General features: G+C 49.9%; 1 protein-coding gene across 4 annotated transcripts in view; it reads left to right on the top strand.

Moving 5' to 3' along the window:
* Positions 1-9,165, top strand: part of ADCYAP1R1 (ADCYAP receptor type I) — a 107,639-nt gene extending 98,474 nt beyond the window's left edge. For all 4 annotated transcript variants that reach the window (XM_061414204.1, XM_061414203.1, XM_061414200.1 and 1 more), the window contains 3 exons: positions 1,178-1,307; positions 2,730-2,771; positions 4,276-9,165. In XM_061414204.1, coding sequence (XP_061270188.1) covers positions 1,178-1,307; positions 2,730-2,771; positions 4,276-4,464 — 361 coding nt within the window. In that variant the 3' untranslated portion in view covers positions 4,465-9,165. The remainder of the gene's footprint in view (positions 1-1,177; positions 1,308-2,729; positions 2,772-4,275) is intronic.
* Positions 9,166-19,617: the final 10,452 nt, after the last annotated feature.

Below are 19,617 nucleotides of genomic sequence, written 5' to 3'. Positions count from 1 at the left end.
ATAGTCTCTCCCAGAAAGGCTGGGGTCAGGAAGAGGGAGGGGCATCTAGTGTAACTGCCCCAGATTGAAGGCCTGCCCCCATCTTCTGCTGCCCACCTCATGGACTAGCTCTGCCAGGAGAGGGTGAGGCTGAAGCTCAGAGGGCCCCAGGGGGCACATTGCACCTGCAGGGTGGGGCCGGTTCTTCCAGGAGGTCCAAAGAGAACCAGTCTGCTGGGGTGGGTGGAGATGGGGTCCCACTCTTGAAGACCCTCTGGGTGCCCCCCTGCCCTGGGAAGGACCCACAAGAGCACGTGTCACCATGCCTCCTCTAGACATTTTCCCGTGGCTTCTGCGGTCCACCCTCTCAGACCATGGTCCCACCCCACTGGGCCTAGGAGCCAGCTGCAGTCAGAGGAACCCCAGGAGAGCTTGCCGCAGGCGGGTAGTGAGGTCCCTAGGGCCATTTCTCTCTTCCCGGTTCCACTCCCAGCCCCGCAGACAGCCTTCTTCACCACCTCTGACGCAGTTTCCCAGGTGGCAGGTTCCTCCTCCTGGATGGTGGCTGTTTACGTTCAGGGTCAGTAAATCCTTCCTAGCATCCCTCCCATGAGTCTCCTGTGCTCTACCCTCTGGGCCCACACCCTCCCAGTGGTCAGCACCTCCCCACCACTCTCCATGAGCATCCCTGGCCAGCCCCAGACTCAGAGGAGCTGACTGTCTCTGTGGTCCCGTAGGGCTGCTCTTTCCAGGCGCAGAGAGCTTCCTTTCAGTGCTGAAAAACATTTGTTTTGCTTGAAGATGCATCACGTTGTCCGTCCAAATCCCACCGCAGGATTTTGCCCTGACTTCATTTTTCCAGAGGGCTTCATACCTCCCCAGAGAGGTTTCTGTCAATCACATACTCACCTGTGCACGTTCAGTGGTTCCATGGGACACCAGTGTGGCCTAGAGGGATGGGCACCCCACAGACTGAGGGAAGTCTCCCCAGAACTTCCCAGGGAGTTCTGGAAGCTGGGGCTCTGTTGACCATCTTCCCTAGGACCCACGCCCTGGGAGAGAATCCTGAGGGTGTCGATGGGCAGGGGCTCCGGTGCTGGGGGAGAGGAGCGGCTGGGACTGCGGTTCTCTGCCCTGCACGGCTCCCGCCCCAGGCTCTGGTGGCCCCCGGAGTAGACGGCTTGCTCTCTCCCTACAGACGGCTCGCCAGGTCCACCTTGCTGCTCATCCCACTCTTTGGAATCCACTACACCGTCTTTGCTTTCTCCCCGGAGAACGTCAGCAAGAGGGAGAGACTCGTGTTTGAGCTGGGTCTGGGCTCCTTCCAGGTAGGCGTGGTGTGTGTGTGTGTGTGTGTGTGTGTGTGTGTGTGTAGGGAAGAGCTTGTGGGGAGCCGGGTCCCTGGCCTCTACCTTGTTGGTGGTCCTAAGTCGTTAACCTAAACTCAGCTCTGAGTTTCCCCTTCTGGAATAACAGTACTAGATTAGAAGACACCTGGGAGGGCCCTTAATACTCTCTGCCCTCTAGGCTTCCATGAGAACACATGCCGGTGCTTTCGTGTTGCTGGTGCATCTGGGAGTCCTGAGCCAGGCCTCCCTTGGGCCATCAGAGACAGCAGACAGCAGCTCCCTGTCCCTCAGCATTAGCCCTGGGGATGGGTGGAGTGTCCTCAAGAGACCTCTCTCTCCACATCTGACTTCCCTCTCTGAGTGCTGGAGCTCTGAGTTACCCAGGTCGAGATCCCCAGCACAGGATCTGATCCCAGGGAGCTGAATGAGCTGAACAGGGGGATGAACAGTTACATAAATAAGTGATCCAGGGAATGAGAAAACTGGAGGACTAGTAAGTCTGTTCTTGAAGGAATCAGCAGACAGGGCTGTAAATGAGTGAGTGAAGCAGAGTGAGTCAGTGCAAGGATGCATAGTGAGTGCATGAACAGATGGGTGCATGAGTGGGTCAGGGAAGGCAAGGTTGGCTCCTTTGAATGTCCCTAGGATACAGTGCCTCTTCCAAGCCCAACTCATTAGAGGAGTATTTGACCTTGATGGTTGAGAAGTTATTCTGTTTATCTGACTTGATTCTCTCCCTCCTCCCATTTTAACTCAGTTGTTTTACCTGATAAGGTTCTTAGCCTGGCAAGGCTGAGGGGTTTATTGGCAAAGTCCCAGACTGGGAGTCAGAGCCTGGGTTCCTGTCTCTCAGCACAGGAATTCTAAATGCCCAGACTATAAGTCAAGAATATATGTAGAAGAGCCAAACACCTACTAGGTAGCAGGAACCACGTGGTGTTCTGTACGTTCCATGTATGAAGCTGTCTGGCCAACGGGGTGGGGAGGTGGTGGTGGATAAAGACAGGGCTGTTCTGTCCTGAAGGAGTGCTGCCCTCAGGGGGCCTGCAGGCTGGCTTGGGAGCCTGAACACTTTGGGGTATGTGGGGAAGGCCTCTTCTAGAAAGTGGGACAGAGCTGGCCCTTGGGAATGGGAAGGATTTGACCAAGGGAATGTGAGATCCAAAGCCAGGGTTGTGGGTGGGAGGGAATGCCGCCACCAGCCACTTGGCTTCAGGGGTGTGGCCATCTCAGTGGAGCAGAACTTTGACTGCTTTACTGCAGGCTCCTGGGCAGGTGCTTGCATCTCGGTCACTTATTTCCCTGCTTCCTGGTGTCACTCCCGGCTCCTGCTGCCTCCCACACCCCGCGTGGGAGGTTCCTTGCTAGCATTCTCAGGTTCTGTTTGTTCTCTCTCCTTAGGGCTTTGTGGTGGCTATTCTCTATTGCTTTCTGAATGGAGAGGTAAGTAAGATCCTGGGTTTCTTAGTGGTGGAGGTGCAGCTTGCTGGGGAGCAGACAGGGGTATGACCAGCTGGCCACACAGGGTTGATCCTCTAGACCAGGGCTCTGCAGACTCACAGTGCCTACAGGAGGAGGATGACAGCCTCCCCCCAACCCTGCCACCTTTCCTGATGCCAGACTCCCTCCCGCTTTGCTGAGGCCCAGTCTCAGGAGCAGAGATCCGCCCATAAAGGCATCACCTTCTGAGTGCAAACCCACCTGGGAGGGCTCACCGTAAGACAAACCTTAGGAAATGGTACCTACAGTACCAGCCACAGGAAATGGTACCTACAGTTCATGAGGCTGCTCTTGGGCAGGGATGCTGAGAAGGGAGCCATCCAATGCTTGACACTGCCCCAGCATGCCAGCCTGCTTGCTCAGACCTGTCCCCTGTAGAGTAGACTTGATTGATCCTGGGGAGAGGCCTGGAATCTTCTAGTAATTCTCCCTTGCCAGGCCTCCTGCTTTAGCCTGTTAGGATGATGTTTTGAGTAGAACCCAGAACAGAGATGCTGAGATGGGAGAGGGCGCTGAGTGGGTGGGTGGCTTTGGAGAGTGGGCAGAAGTCATTGCACCAAGCGCTTGGGTCTTGGCTGCATGACTGTGGCAGGCTTCCCCTGATTTTGTATCTGAGAAATAAGAAGACTTTCTCAGACAACCTACAGAGGGGTTGCTACTGCCAAGTCACTTCAGTTGTGTCTGACTCTGTGCAACCCCATAGATGGCAGCCCACCAGGTTCCCCCATCCCTGGGATTCTCCAGGCAAGAACACTGGAGTGGTTTGCCATTTCCTTCTCCAATGCATGAAAGTGAAAAGTGAAAGTGAAGTCACTCAGTCGTGTCTGACTCCTAGCAATCCCATGGACTGCAGCCTACCAGGCTCCTTCATCCATGGGATTTTCCAGGCAAGAGTACTGGAGTGGGCTGCCATCACCTTCTCCGACAGAGGGGTTAGATAAGGAGGCAGACAGAGTCCTGCAGGTAGCAGCTGTGAGAAACAAGAAGTAGAAACAAGAAGTAGTCCAAGCAGCTTGTCAGGGCCAACGGTGGAAGTGGGAGCTGGAACTGGAGGCTGTGGGTACTGGTGCCACACAAAGGTGCTGGGTGGAGGAGGTTGGCATGTGGCCTCTGAAACTGGACGTGCCCCGCATGCACCATACTAAGAGCAATGTGTTGGGAGTTCACCCAGAAGGTTGCTTTATTTAGTGATCCTCACCCCTAACAGCATATTGGAATCCCCTAGAAAGCCTTAAAACATGTGGGAGCCCTACCCCAGAGATCTGGGTGTCATGGTTCAGGGGAATGGTCTGGGCATCTGGGTTGTTAAAGCTCTCCAGGAGATCCTCATCCACAGCTGCTGTTAATGGGCATGCCCTCATGGGAGGGGCCCCAGGGTGCCCAGATGGGCGGGTGAGGTGTGAGAGGGTGTCCACCCGGAAGTGACCGCCTGAGTTGCCACCCGCAGGTGCAGGCAGAGATCAAGAGGAAGTGGCGGAGCTGGAAGGTGAACCGCTACTTCACCATGGACTTCAAGCACCGGCACCCATCCCTGGCCAGCAGCGGGGTGAACGGGGGCACCCAGCTCTCCATCCTGAGCAAGAGCAGCTCCCAGATCCGCATGTCTGGTCTTCCGGCCGACAACCTGGCCACCTGAGCCCACCCTGCCCCCTCCTCTCCTCTGTACGCAGGCTGGGGCTGCGGTGGGGCGCCGGCCCACGCATGTTGTGCCTCTTCTCTCCCTTCGGGCAGGCCCTGGGCTGGGCGCCTGGCCCCCCGAGGTGGGAGAAGGATGCGGGGCACAGGCGGCTGTTTAGCCTCCCTGTTTTGGCGCTGGCCCGACCCACCGTGGGCCCCTGGGCCCTGACCCCAGACATGTAAATACTCCTTAATTTTGGGAAAGTCATCCCATCCCTCCCCCTCTCCCCAGGGTCCCAGCTCATCTCAAGCAGGTCCACAGATCCACCCCACCCCATCCCCACCAGCCTCAGTAACCACCTGACACTGCGTGGGAGGCCTCCCATGGGCTGAGGCTGCTGACTTGGCTTTGGGGGCCTTGGGCTGGGGCCTGCCTGACAGCTCCCCCCTGCAATGTCTGACTCTCAGTGTGGACTCCTTGAGTCTACTCGCCACCCCGTGGCCCTTTGCAGGCCTGGTCCAGTCACCGAGGTTACTGGAAGTCCAGCTTGGATGGCCAGACAGCTTTTTGGCACAGGCAGACCCATGCTCACCCAACATTTTAGTGTCCAGGTGCCCAGGTGCCCAGCTCCTGGGCATCAGACAGTGGGAAAGCTCCAGGGATCTACCATTCAGAGACTTCAGTTTGGATGTAGGGCTAAGGCCAGAGAAAAGTTCTGGTGCTTTTCATTTGGCCCAAGAAAAAACTGCCAAGATCCAGAAAAGTGGATCTGAGTGGAATTTAGATGCAAAGAGCTTGGAGGGATCCATGAAAGAAGACATTCCCCACCTTCATTATTTTATCCCTGACTCAAGGTAGGCAAGGGCTCTTCTGGAAGTTTCCCTCTTCCCCCTCCTGTCCTCAGGCATCACTTGCAGAAATTTGAGAGATGGATGCCTCAGAGAAACTGCTCCCCAACAATACCTACCACACAGAGCCCCTAAGCCCTCCCCTTTCCCATTTCCCTTGAAGTCAAAGCCATTACTAGGATGAACCAGCCGCCTTCCTGTGAATCCTGAAGCACCTTACACCTCCATGTGCCCAAGTCCAGGGACTGGGGCTCCCCTTCATGCCCCTTCACCCTCATGGACCATGAGGAGCCCTGGTTAGCCTCCGGCTTGGGTTTAGCTACTGAAATCTGAGACCTCTGCAGAGACTTCCCTCTGGATGTTGAGTCAGCATGGACACCAGTGTGTCCTAGGGCTTGGTGGAGGGAGGTGGGAAACCCCACCCACCATGCCTGTTAGCAGAAGCTGCTGATGGGAGGAGTGACTGCACCCCGACTCCTGTCCTGAATGTGTAGCTGCAAGTTACCGGACCACGGCCTGGGAATTTAAAACGGGGCAGAGCCAGGTTCAGGGAAGGTGGAGGAAAGTGCTAGAGTGCCATGGCCTCTATGTGGGACCCACTTCATTTGTATCAGCTTGTGGTGTTGCTGTCCAAGTGTTTTGTGGGCTTGTTTTGTGGTTGCGTTCTGGAATGCTTGGAGAGTTCGGGGGGATGGGGAATGTTGCTTTGCTTGGCTTTATGAAGAGGAAGATGGCCCAGGGGGCTTAGTGACCTGTTCCTCAAGGTCTGTGAAGTGACTGGGGAAGGGCTTAGTGCTTGCTTTAGAGATGAGCCCCATGTAAAGAGGGAGAACTGGCCTGCTTGCCCTGCCTGGGCATACTTGGCAACTCAGGCTGGCCATGGGGTATGTGGTGGCCCTTCCATCCTGCGTCTGCCTCATGACGCCCTTCCGTCTGTCTGGGTGCCTCGTGTATTACCTGAGGGGCTCTCCTCTGGCCACCTTGCATTTGGGGCCCTGTTGGGAGACCTGTTCCTGGCAGGTTGGAAGGATTCACAGGCTTCAATTCAGAGACACAGCGTCTGTCCCAGCGGGGCTCAGACTGCGGACATGGACACAGCGCTCCCTGTTTTGGGCCTCAGTGTCTGCATTTGTGAGATGAGGCGGCTCCCAGGGCTTCTCCAGGCTCTGTGCCCCAGTAATTCTCCGGTTCAAAGCCAAGGTGGTAGAAGGGCACTCATCACTGTTGTGTGTATCGCTTCTGGTTCTGGAGTGTCCGTGTTTGTGTACATGTGGAGGGAGGGGGGAGTTCTGTATATTTTCCCTTTCTTAGAAAAGGGACACCTGTCCCTTCCATTTGGACCCCGCAGTGGAAGCTGGCGGGCCGGAGGGAAGGCTCAGGCCAGGGACAGTCGGCCAGGTGCCTGCAGCACCATGTGCAGACCCCTCTGTGTCCCGGCCGGGTCAGGGTGCCACGACTGGGTGGGCAACGGCTACCCCCAGATCCTAGGAGCAGTCCCCTGAGTATGGACCCTATTTCTTCATCCTCACACCCACCAGCAGGTCTGTTTCACCATGGAAGAGGAGGCTTTGGTTTTATACATCTATTGTCACAAAACAGCAAAAACAAAATCCATCCCGAATCCCCATGCCATGCTGCCACCTGAGCCTGGAGCCCACATCCTTGTAGAGGCTCCAGGTTTCTGTTGGTTGGTTTTTCTCTCTGAACAAATGATTGCCAGCCCTGTGAGCAGACTCAATTGATGTATTTTGAATGCTCCAGGAGGGTAGGCAGCTGTCCTTCAGGGTCACGGCAGTGGGGGGATAGTGTAAGTCTGGGTATAACCCTTCCCTCTCTGACCTTTTTTTTTTGAATTTGTATAATGGGCTAAAAGACTAGATGGTTTATGTAGCCCACTGGATCTCTGAAATTCTTGTCAAAACACCAGCTATCTACTGGGAATGGCTCCAGGCAAAGACTGTGGTGTTTGCTGAAGGATGAGGGGCTAAAGGGACTTGGGAAGGGCCAGGCTGGAGAGGAGCAGAGTTATCCAACTCCATGTCTCTAGAAGGGGGCTGTTTTTGTTCTATGCAATCCTGAAGAACAGAACTCATCCAGGGGAGGCTGAGTTTTCCTCGGGATAAAGAAATCTCTCATCCTCAGTCATGATTGTCCCATCAAGGAACAGGCAGTGTTAGGAGAGACTCCAGCCCTGGGGGAGATGGGTCGCCAAGTAAAGGATGCTGAGCCTGTGAGGGGCTGGAGTGTGGGTATACGGGTTCAGGGCCTCTCTGGTGTTTCCCAGCATGACAGACTTCATGACTCCCCACCATGCCTGAGGCCAAGCCACCTTCTCTGTCTCCATGGCCAGCTCTGTGACCCTACTCGACACACCCAGTGGGCTGCAGTCATTCCATCTCTAACCCCCACCCCTCCCTGAACCGACTTCCCTGGGGGACAGGACCAGAGAGCTGGAGCCAGGCTCAAGGCTTGAAATACTCCCAAGTCCATCATCACCCACCAATAGAGTGCTGACTCACCGCCTTCACCTGACACTCTCCCTTCCCGGGAGGAAAGCTTGAAGAGGCTTTCTTTGTAATTCTCTGAGTACTCTTGACCCACTCAAGGCCACCCTAGAGTCAAAGCAGGGAGTGCTTCATCATAAATTCCTACTTGGGGCCCAGTGACCATGGATGCCTGCTGGAAGAGCTCTGAGCCGGGAACAGGGGACCTGGGCATCTCCTGGCTCTGCCATTGATCTGCTGTTTGGCCTGGACTCCTTCCTCATGTATCTCTGGGGAGACTCACAGAGCACTAGAGCTGGGAGGAAACTTGGCGATCTGCAGGTCAAGCCTCCCCCTTGGGCTGCTGAGAAAACACTGACAGGTGGGCTTAACATGGTGCCTGTGCCATGTGGGGACCCAGGATGCTTTACAAACCTGAGTGGGGAAATGGGCCTGCTGATGTGTGTGCCTGCCCTGCACATGAGCCAGAACAAGACACCCAATAAAGCTTCCGACCAGAAAACATTCAGCCTTGCGCAGGAGAGGGGCTCTGGTTACGGAGGTTGTCAGGACTCCAGACTGCAGGAGGAGCGTGGAGTCGGTGTCATGACGGGAGACCTGTGTTCCAGCCTGGCTTCACCACCTGCTCTGGGCTCCAGCACTGATCCTTTCTGGGCCTCTGCTTCTTGATCTGAGAAATGGGAGGACCTGATTTTCAATCTGACCCACAGGTCAAGGGAGATTCAAATGAGATGCCTTGGTGTGTAAAAGGGAAACTGCACAGATGTGAGCTGTTTCTGGGGTGAAGACCTCTGAAAGGGGGACCCCATGCTGTTTGTCAACTGCTTTGAGCCCTCCTGGATTAACCTTTGCCTCATTTGTAAAACCACCAGCACTTGGGGTAGGGGGTGGGGGCGGTAAGGGAAGGCCAGTGGGCTCTGATGGACACAGAATTCCAAGTTTATTCCCATCAGCTTGTTGGTTGTTCTGGAGAGAGAATGAGGAGACTCCCATATGGGTGATGTCAGTGTTTCCATGCCACCCCCATGAGAATCCTTCAAGGATCTGGGACATCCTTCAAGTAAGCTGTGTGCCTGCCTTTTTCCTTCCCCTGAACTCGATGTCCTGGGATGTGTCTATGCTTGGCCTTGTGCGTCTTGTCTTATGTCTGTCTTCTGTAGCTTTGCCCCCGTGAGGGCTGGAGTGGGGACGCCACTGGCACCCCAGACTTCAGGCTCGCTGTGGGAGTTGCACCCGCCTGGGTCTCATCTCCCACAATAAAGATAAGCCCCACAGACCTCACTGCTACCGCTGTGCTCACAACCTTGTCCGGGATTTTAAGGATGTCAAACTGCTGTAGATGACTCAATAAACATCTTATCATTTTTCCTGTTGGCTGTAATTGGCAGATGTGGAGGTCCGAAAGGAGGGGAGATGGAAGGGGAGGAAGTCTGATCCTCCAGAGGAATCCAGTCTTCAAGGTCCTGTGGCCTTTTCCAGTGAGCTTAGAGTGTACTTGGAAAGTAAAGTCCTGGCCTCAAAAGGACCTGCAAGGATCATGCAACCTGAGCGGAATTGAGGTCACTTGGATGTTTTGGGGGCTCCTGGAAATGGAAGCAGCTCACCTCACAGTCCTTCTTGCCTCATGGCCTTTATATGTATTTTTTTTTTATGAAAGTGGCCCCCGAATATTCCCAAAGATTGCCTGCACTGAGCGCTTCATTAGTGCTATAGGTAATCAGAAGTTGCCAGAGTCCCAACCCTTAATGTTTCTGGGCTCTTCAAATCATCAGCCCGACCAGAACAGATAAGCAATCCATTTCCGTGAGCTTCTATTGATTTTCACGACTTCCAATGCCCATAGTTATATTACACTTTTTAGTTTCTAACAACAGGATATCATTTTCGCTGATATATAAGAAAAAATAGTTTAGGATAAAAAATACTTGGCAGCTCGTAGAATTCTTTTGAGGCTGGAGAAACCAGAAAAGGTGTCTCAAGCCTTACTGTCTTCTGGAACTGATGACAGAGCTGTTGACTGCTGCTCTCAACCCAGGCATGGCTCTTCCGTGCTAGGGAGCCAAACTCACAGTGACCAGCAGCCCCCTTGCCTCCAGCTGCTCACGTCTGAATCAAAGTCTCACGTGAGTCCATCAGACTGGCTGTGTTCTCTCCACAGTGAGGCTGGAAATTTGACTTTTCTGGGTTCTACCTTGGGGAGGTCAGCCTCATGTATCTGGAGAATTTCTAGATTTAAAAATAGTGTTTAAAAGTCCTGAAATAATAAATGCCTACCACCACAGGCCTGAGATCTATGGCAATTGCAGAGCCAGCTCCCTCCAGTGTTCCGGTGGGCCACTCTGAGGAAGTCAAGTCAATGGAAGGATGAATCCCAACCCACCTGCATGTGGTCTCTACAACCAGACAGACTACTTGCCAAAAGCTCCCAGGTCTCCCAGCTGGGGTACGCCCCAGCTGGGGTGCAGGCTGGTTCTGCTGTTTGGGGTCACCCCTGCTGTTTCCTTCTCCAGGTCCACACAGATGATTCTCCTAGAGCTTAGAAAATATTCTTACCGATGTGACCATGATACTTTGAGACTCTACATGTTTCGTTCTCAGAGAGAGGTCACACTCAAGAAGTAAAGATAAAGTCTTGAATTCCATCTTAGACTTGAATTTCTTGGCAATTGTGAAGATCACCCAAAGACTTAGTACAGATGAACACTGATTAAATCCCATTTCCTCTATCCATTCCCCCCAACTTATCAACTATTCCAGCTCTCTTTTCTCCCAAACCCAGTAAAATGTACCTTCAACCCTAGTTATTCCTGTTGATGCTCTCTGCTCCTGGTAGTATGAGCAATTCCTTTTGGGAATTCAGTGGTTCTCAAGTTTTAGCATGCATCAGAATCATCCAGGAGGTTAATAAAATACAGATTGCTGGGCCCACCTCCAGAATTTCTGATCCAAGTCTGAGGCAGGGCATGATAATTTGCAATTGTAAGAAGTTCCTAGACGTTCTACCTGTTAAGGTATAACATCTAAAAAAAAATGTATAACATCTTAGCCCCTTTTAGGAAACCTTGAAGCTTGACAGTGATTAACTTCCCCCTATGGGGAGGACAAGCAGGAACATCCACAACATGAACTTTAATTGACTTTTTCTTTCCAGGTCACTGTTTTAGGGACGAAAAGCAGAAAGCTCCAAGAGAAAATCAACCCATGGATGTCCATTTATTTTCTTTTTTCCCATTTATTTTCAATTAAGTATAAAACCATCTCTGTCTCAACTAGGATCGAGTTCAGTATGCCATAGATGAAAAACTCCAATGAAAAGTGACTTCGAGAAGATAGAATTTAATTTTTCTCACATCAAAGAAGTCCAGAAGAGGCATTCCAGAATTGTATGGTGGCTGTGTGGTCTCTCCAAGGACTCAAGCTTCTCCCTTTCTGCTCCTCTAATCTTAGCATAAGACTTCCAGGCTCAAGGTCACCTCATGATCCAAGAATGTCTCCTGGAGATCTGGATGTCTCCAGACTCAAGGGAGAGTGGAAGAAGGCAAAAGGTCCTTCCTTCTTGTTTTTAAAATCTTCTTTTTGGAAGAAGCCTCACATCTGCTTACATCTCGTTGGCTCACAGTTAACCACAGGGCCACATTTCAACACGGGTGATGGTATGCCCCCCTAGGAAAACGGGGAGAGAGAATGGATATTGGCTGGTGAACAGTGGTTTGTGCCATAGTCTCAAAACCCCAGGTCTTTCAGAATTTAGGTGGTGGTCCCTGAGCTCATCCACACTTGGTAGAAACTGGAGGCTGACTGATGACACTGATATCTCACTGAGAGCAAACTGGAGGATACAGTCTCCAACCTGGACCAAAGAATACCTCGAGAGGGTCCCCAGTCAGCACTGAGGGAGCCGCTTGCACCCACTCACCGGAACCTACTCTGATGTGAAGTGTGAGGTGTGAGGGTATGTTTGGGTCACTTCTGGTTTCCTCCATCCTTCTTTCTCTCCCACAGCTGCATTTCCTAGTGGATTCTGCGCCCTTGCGGCTTCTGCGTTATTTCGTCTCTTTTTAATTTGGAGAATCATCAGAGTGGTGATGTAGTTCAGGTTTTTATTTTTTTTTCCTTTTTTCGGTCTTTTAATTTTTGTCAGTTGTCCTCAAGTGAACCCAACTTAGGAGCTTCTGAACTTCTCAACTATCTTAGACTGCCCTCTGGTGGATGCCTGTCATAGCCATTCTTCTGATCAGCGTCCCCTTCCCCCCTCCCCAGCCCAATCCTAGATAAAAGATTAAGAATTTGATGTGTGAAACTCAGTCACTAAAAGTTCTTCTAACTTTTAGGATGTGGTCTTGTAAATGCTCATATGAAGATAGTTTTTCTTGGCCTCTTGAAATTGTTCCCTAAATTTTTCTAAAGCATAGGCTTTGGGTGTCAATATTTTTAGAAGGAGGACGGTGGCAATAAAGCTTGTACTTTTCATTTATTCAACAAAAACCTGTTGAGCATCTAACGTTCCATTCACCAATTACTCCGTGACAGTCTACCATGTGCCAGGAGCTGTTCTGTCACTGGTGAGCATCACCGGTGAGATGAGGGCCCTGTTTTCAGGAGCTTACATTCTAAGTAGAGAAGAAAAGAAAACAGTTTCAGATAGAGGAAAATGTTATGAAGAAAATAAAGCAGCTAGGACCCGCCCTAATACAGTATGACCTCGTGTTAACTCATTACATCTTCAAAATCCCTATTTCCAAATAATGCCACATTGATAGGTACCTAGAGTTAGGACTTCAGTGTGTCTTTGGGGGGTGGGGGTGGAGACACAGTTCAGTGCCCAGTGAAGGGAAAGAGTCTGAAGCTTCACAAACTTCACGATGCTTTGACTGAGATGATATGGAAGAGATGGGAGTTGATGATGGATATGTGGGGTAAGATAGAGAGACAGCCTCCTCTCACCCACCATCACCTCCTGGCACCACCGATGGGTTTCAATAATAATAAAAAAAGGAAAAACATATATCAGCCCTAACTCACTCTGGCCCTGATTTGGTCCCTTTTTGAGTATTTCTCATGGAAATTGACTGGCTCCTAATATTCCATTGCCTGCTAGATCACAAGCCACACAGCAGCATTCAGATCCTTAGAGGGCTCAGTCTCAGCTGGTGAAGCTGGAAGAAGTTCATTCAAGCAGGCTGAACGCTGACCTCTCACTGTTCAAACAACCCCAACTGTCAAAGAAACTGAGAGCCCATTTCCAAGCAGAAACAAAAGCAAAACAATGGCCTGAGAGCCACATACACTCGTGGATGCCAGAAGACGTGTATAAAATCATCACTCACATCTTTTATTCTGACTCACATAGACTCTCTTAGGGATTGGGAGTGATGCCTTAGCTTTAGCTGGCTTATCCCCCACAAACTTGGTGGGAAGCATCTTTGTTCTGGAGCTCAGGACTTTCTCCCAGGCCACCCCACTAAGTCACTCTCTTCTCTCTTCCCCTTACAGACATCCCTTCCTCCCTCATCCCGGGTCCCTCCTCTCTGCACTTGATCTAGACGCAGGCATGGCTGGGTGGTCAATGTTTTCCTTGCGCTGATATTTTTTGGACCTCCTGTCTTTTGAGTTTCCCTGACACTTGGGAATTTTCTGTGGTTTTATCCTCAACCTTATTCTCTTTAGACACTCTCCCCATGGGCAGAAACATCCATTCCTATGCATTAACCTTGATCTCAGTTGGTAATCCTGACTCTGCTTTCCAGCACAAGCAACTGGCACAGGCGGGGCCAGTGCAGTTAGTACCATGGAGAGAGCTGAGTGAACTTGGCTCTAGCACCACAGACAGTTCCAGGACACTGTACCTACTTGAGAGCAGATTGTGGCCAACTTATCTGTGTGAACAAAGACACATCTAAGTTTTATGGGGCCTGAAACATGTAATTTGGGGAGGTCCTCTTTAATAAAAAATGTAGAATTTAAAATTCAGGATTAGGTGTAAAGATGAATTTTTTTAGAAAGAGAAAAGTTGACAGCTATCATAAATATTACAAAATCAGAAAAAATAACATATTTGTATTAATTATAATAGTTTTAACCTACTTTCTGGCAATATATTCTTTGACTCCATCCTTATTGGACAAAAGTTTTTATATTGTTTTCTAGACAGATAAGTTCGGAGAAGGCAATGGCACCCCCCTCCAGTACTCTTGCCTGGAAAATCCCCTGGACGGAGGAGCCTGGTCCATGAATGGGGTCACTGAGGGTCGGACACAACTGACCGACTTCATTTTCACTTTTCACTTTCATGCATTGGAGAAGGAAATGGCAACCCACTCCAGTGTTCTTGCCTGGAGAATCCCAGGGACGGCGGAGCCTGGTGGGCTGCCATCTATGGGGTCGCACAGAGTCGGACACCACTGAAGTGACTTAGCAGCAGCAGCAGACAGATTATTGAAATATAATTCAGTCATATGATTAATCAAAATATGTGTTTTATTTATGTGTTCATAGCTTTGACTCAGCATCAAGAACAGAATCCTTCAGTTCAGTTCAGTTCAGTTCAGTCGCTCAGTCGTGTCCGACTCTTTGTGACCCCATGAATTGCAGCACGCCAGGCCTCCCTGTCCATCACAAACTCCTGGAGTTCACTCAGACTCACATCCATCGAGTCAGTGATGCCATCCAGCCATCTCATCCTCTGTCGTCCCCTTCTCCTCCTGCCCTCAATCCCTCCCAGCATCAGAGTCTTTTCCAATGAGTCAGCTCTTCGCATGAGGTGGCCAAAGTACTGGAGTTTCAGCTTCAGCATTATTGCCTCCAAAGTAATCCCAGGGCTGATCTCCTTCACAATGGACTGGTTGGATCTCCTTGCAGTCCAAGAGACTCTCAAGAGTCTTCTCCAACACCACAGTTCAAAAGCATCAATTCTTCGGTGCTCAGCCTTCTTCATAATCCAACTCTCACATCCATACATGACCACAGGAAAAAACATAGCCTTGACTAGACGGACCTTTGTTGGCAAAGTAATGTCTCTGCTTTTGAATATGCTATCTAGGTTGGTCATAATTTCATGGCTGCAGTCACCATCTGCAGTGATTTTGGAGCCCTAAAAAATAAAGTCTGACACTGTTTCTACTGTTTCCCCATCTATTTCCCATGAATTGATGGGACCGGATGCCATGATCTTCGTTTTCCGAATGTTGAGCTTTAAGCCAACTTTTTCACTCTCCACTTTCACTTTCATCAATAGACTTTTGAGTTCCTCTTCACTTTCTGCCATAAGGGTGGTGTCATCTGCATATCTGAGGTTATTGATATTTCTCCTGGCAGTCTTGATTCCAGCTTGTGTTTCTTCCAGTCCAGCGTTTCTCATGATGTACTCTGCATAGAAGTTAAACAAACAGGGTGACAATACACAGCCTTGACATACTCCTTTTCCTATTTGGAACCAGTGTGTTGTTCCATGTCCAGTTCTAACTGTTGCTTCCTGACCGGCATACAGATTTCTCAAGAGGCAGGTCAGGTGGTCTTGTATTCCCATCTCTTTCAGAATTTTCCACAGTTTATTGTGATCCACACAGTCAAAGGCTTTGGCATAGCCAATAAAGCAGAAATAGATGTTTTTCTGGAACTCTCTTGCTTTTTCTATGATCCAGTGGATGTTGGCAATTTGATCTCTGGTTCCTCTGCCTTTTCTAAAACCAGCTTGAACATCAGGAAGTTCACGGTTCACGTATTGCTAAAGCCTGGCTTGGAGAATTTTGAGCATTACTTTACTAGCATGTGAGATGAGTGCAATTGTGCAGTAGTTTGAGCATTCTTTGGCATTGCCTTTCTTTGGGATTGGAATGAAAACTGACCTTTTCCAGTCCTGTGGCCACTGCTGAGTTTTCCAAATTTGCTTACATATCTGATGACTGGAAAAATTTTCCAAAGCCTGGCTCTATATATGTCAATATTTGTGTCTCTACCATTACTCAGAGTGCCATACACTGTAGAATATTCCATGTTATGATGTGATCTCTGACCTGTCTTTGTATGTAATGCTAAGTGGAATATAGGATATTAATAGTCTATATGATGAAGTAATAGTATACTACTTAATTGTAACCCAAACTAAAGTTGACCTCCACATAACTTCCCCGTAGCAGATCTCCCGTCAGTGGTCAGTTCAACACTACCACACGTGTGAGATGGTGTTCAGTGTTCAGTGTTTGGTCTCTTGTCTCGTATTGTGTCTTGACTGTTAGAGTCATCTGATGCAGCTTCAGGAGGGGTTTGGCAAGCAAACTTTTCCATGAGACTTTGCTCTTAGGCTTGAGTATTAATGATGGGGGGAAAAAAGAGAGAAAAGGAAAAAAAAATTAGAGGCAGAGAAATTATAGCAAAGACTTTTTCACTTTCTTCCAAACAGCTTTTCATGAGCTCAAATCTTTGATGTTTTCCCATAAAATTCTGTACTGAAGCCACACTGAATTCTGAGCATGTATACAAGAAATGTTAATGGGACATCTACTAGTGTCTATATGTTTTAGATGCCTGGGACTAAAACTGAGTTAGAGGTAAGAATTTTCTTCTTACAGGGAATACATTCTAATCAAGAAAGCAGAAAATACATAGGCAAACAAATATGTCCCTAAACTGTTACTAGGTATGATGGGATTTAGAACAGATGCCAAAGGCCGACTGGGAGGAGGAGGGGTCTGTTCGGAAGCACCCCTCACCCCACGCTCCACAGGGCAGGTGGCAAGCAGTCTCTTCACATGAGAGCTTATCCCAGCCTCCCAGGGGTTTGTGACCTAAGTCACCTGATGGAGGCAGGACAGGCAGCTGATCACTTTGCAGTCCTTATTGACCCCGGTTATTATGGGCAGTTTCCAGTACCTTTAGGAACCATGAGCCTCTGTCACCAAAATCCAGGACTTGTCCTAGCCTGCCCTCTTGTTAGAGAGCTGAGTCCAGGCAGCAGAAAGGGCTGGGCAGGAAGAATTGGCAGCTGGCTCAGGGAAGGGGCTCAGTTAGGAGTTCTATCTTCCTCCAGGATGGGTTGGGTCAGGCCCAGTATTGGTAGAAACCATGGAGAGTCCAGTCCGCATGCCTACCTCTTGAAGGAAGGAGGGGAGACTGCTAGGTTGAGAACCAAGCTCTGGATGAACCAGTGGGGATGGTGGTGGAAAGGCCCTGCTGGCAAAGGGACTGGTCCTTTATCAGTCCTTTTTCTCTCCCAGGAAGGAACTTTGCTGGAAAGCAATCCTTTTGCTGGAGTGAAAGGGATGCAGGGTAACAGATGAGTTGAAGATTCGATGGGTTTTGTCTTTAGGCAAGTGCAAGGAAATGCTGCCTTATGTGGCCACTCAAGCACCCAGAACACTGGATCCAGCCCTGGCCCCAGAATGTCTGCCTCTTTAGCTTCGACCAGTATCCCAGGACCAGCCTGGGACCAGAGCCCCATCCCTGAATGCAACCACACACCAAGGTTTCTGCTCTGAGGGCCTATGTGATATGCAGGCTGCACCAGGCCTCCCAGCAACCCACGACTTGAGGCTGGGCCCTGGTCCACAGGTAGGCCACACGGAGGGGAGAAGATAGGCATCGTGGGCTCTACAGACAGCCAGTGGTTCTGCCTTGCCATTCATTTGCATCACAAGCACAGAAAAACTGAAAACAGGTCCTGACACAACCAGTCATTTAACCTAAATTAGGCGAGGCAGCAGCAAATATAAAAGGTTTGGGAACCAAGAGCCAATCCTTCCCCACGCCAACCAAAATGTCTGCGGGCGAGATGTCTTGATTTGTCCTGGTCAAAAAATCGGTGCATAGGTCTGTGCTGCCCTCTGTCGGTCACTTGGTTATTGGCATGGGCAGTCTTGCCCTAACCTGGAAAAGGCGGGAACGCTTCCCAGCACCGAGTGTTCTGCTTACCAGGCTTGTTTGCATACGGTGACTCATAAATGAGATTATGTGGGCAAGAGCAAGTTAAAATATTTACTATAATTAACATTGGGTGGGAAAACTTTTATCTTAAATCTCCTGTGGAAAGACTGTGGCCTAGAGAGATTTCTGAAATGGGTTTAACCCTCTGCATTCCCTGTAGATAAAACATGTGGCTGCTGCTTAGTTGCTTCAGCCATGTCTGACTCTTTGCAACGCTATGGACTGTAGCCCCCTAGGCTCCTCTGTCCGTGTAATTCTCCAAGAATACTGGAGTGAGTTGCCATGCTCTCTTCCATGGGATCTTCCCAACCTGGGTTCGAACCCGGGTCTCCTGTATTGCAGTCAGATTCTTTACCACTGAGTCACCAGGGAAGTAGATGAAGCATACCCTTACATTTTTTTTTTCCTGATCATACAGAAAATTTATTATTTATTTCTGAAGGTCACATAAATATAAGAAATATATGTTTGGTGTCATTTAGGAAGTGAATATATGTCTAAGATTTTTCACATTTCATTGTAAGCATGAGTGGTCACATATATCCATTCATTCCTTCCTCAGATTTTCAATGAGATGTTTGACATGCCCTCCCCATGTGCTCTGGGGAGCACAAAAGTGAAAAAGATAAAGATGCTGGTGTCAAGGAGCACGTTGTTTGCAGGGAAGTTAAGAAATATCTAAAAGAAGGCAAGAGACATCTGTCCAGGCGCTATCGGTGCCCGGCCGGGCTCCTGGCCAGTCCAGCTGCTGCAGGTGTGGGCTGTTAATGGCATGCATCTGTCCCCTCTCCAGATGCTCACTGGGGGATGCCTGAGGGGTAACACTAACCCCAGGCCATACTTCTTATCCCTGGTTGCCTGCAGCGGGAAACTGATTAATGTAGGGGTTCCATGGCCCAGGCCCCTGGGTGGAGCAGCCTCTGTGGTGGTGTACACTGCAGGGCAGGAGGAGGCTGATGCTCCTAAAATGACATCCTTGCCTGCCTCCTTCCTCTTCCCTTCCCTGCTTTCCTCACCCCTCTCTAGTTTCTCCCCAGGCCATCCTTCCATGAATCACTTGCTGAAGAATCTCTGTTTCAGGCTCGACTTCTTGGGAATCCAGACAAAGACATGTGCTCTCAAAGAGGCCCAGAGAAGATGATGTCTAGTGTCAGGATCAGGGAAAATGTGCCGTGAAGATTAGTTGAGATTTGAGCTATTCATTCATTCCACAAACACATATTGACAAGTGCCTTCCATGATCTGGGCTCTCTTCCAGGCCTTGGGGACACAACAGCAAACACGACAGTCTTGTTATCACTGGCACTTACCTTCTGTGATGGGGAAGGAAAGAAATAAGAACACAAATAATGGACGATTAGATGAATTCAGGTAAGTCCTGTAGTAAAAATCAAACATGATAATATCTCCAGCTCTCTTTCCTAGCATTCTGCAAACACTTACCCATGAGAACAGGTAATTCAACCTTTCTCTTAGCAGTTCTAATTCTTTACATCCAGTGGTTCAGATTTCAGTCAATGCCAACTCCCACTGAGTTCCTATTGTAGATAATTATTTTAAACCTTAGCATTGACCCCAAACATTTTCTCAAACACTTTCAAAGCCTGAATTTGGGGTCTGGGAGCATTCTTTAGGCTTTCCACAATCGAAACCTTGAAGAGTTTCACTTAGTCTGATTTCAGAGCAGAGAGTCCCTCTAGAGGACTGGGAATGCCGTAAACTGTAGGAGGCAAGCCCCTGGTGTTGCTGGAGATGAATACATGTAACTGCCTGACAGATGGTTCGGGGGATGAGAAGTTGGCTTTCCTGGGAGCTCAGACTTGACTTGTCCTGCATGCCTCAGGTCCGTTCTCTGCACCATTGTTCCAGGACCACCTTTGATCCAGTGTGCCTTCCCAAGG

The sequence above is a fragment of the Bos javanicus genome, chromosome 4 (assembly GCF_032452875.1).
Source record: "Bos javanicus breed banteng chromosome 4, ARS-OSU_banteng_1.0, whole genome shotgun sequence".
NCBI lineage: Eukaryota > Metazoa > Chordata > Mammalia > Artiodactyla > Bovidae > Bos > Bos javanicus.
Note: the sequence above shows the minus strand (reverse complement) of the source record. Positions and strands in the feature narration are given on the sequence as shown.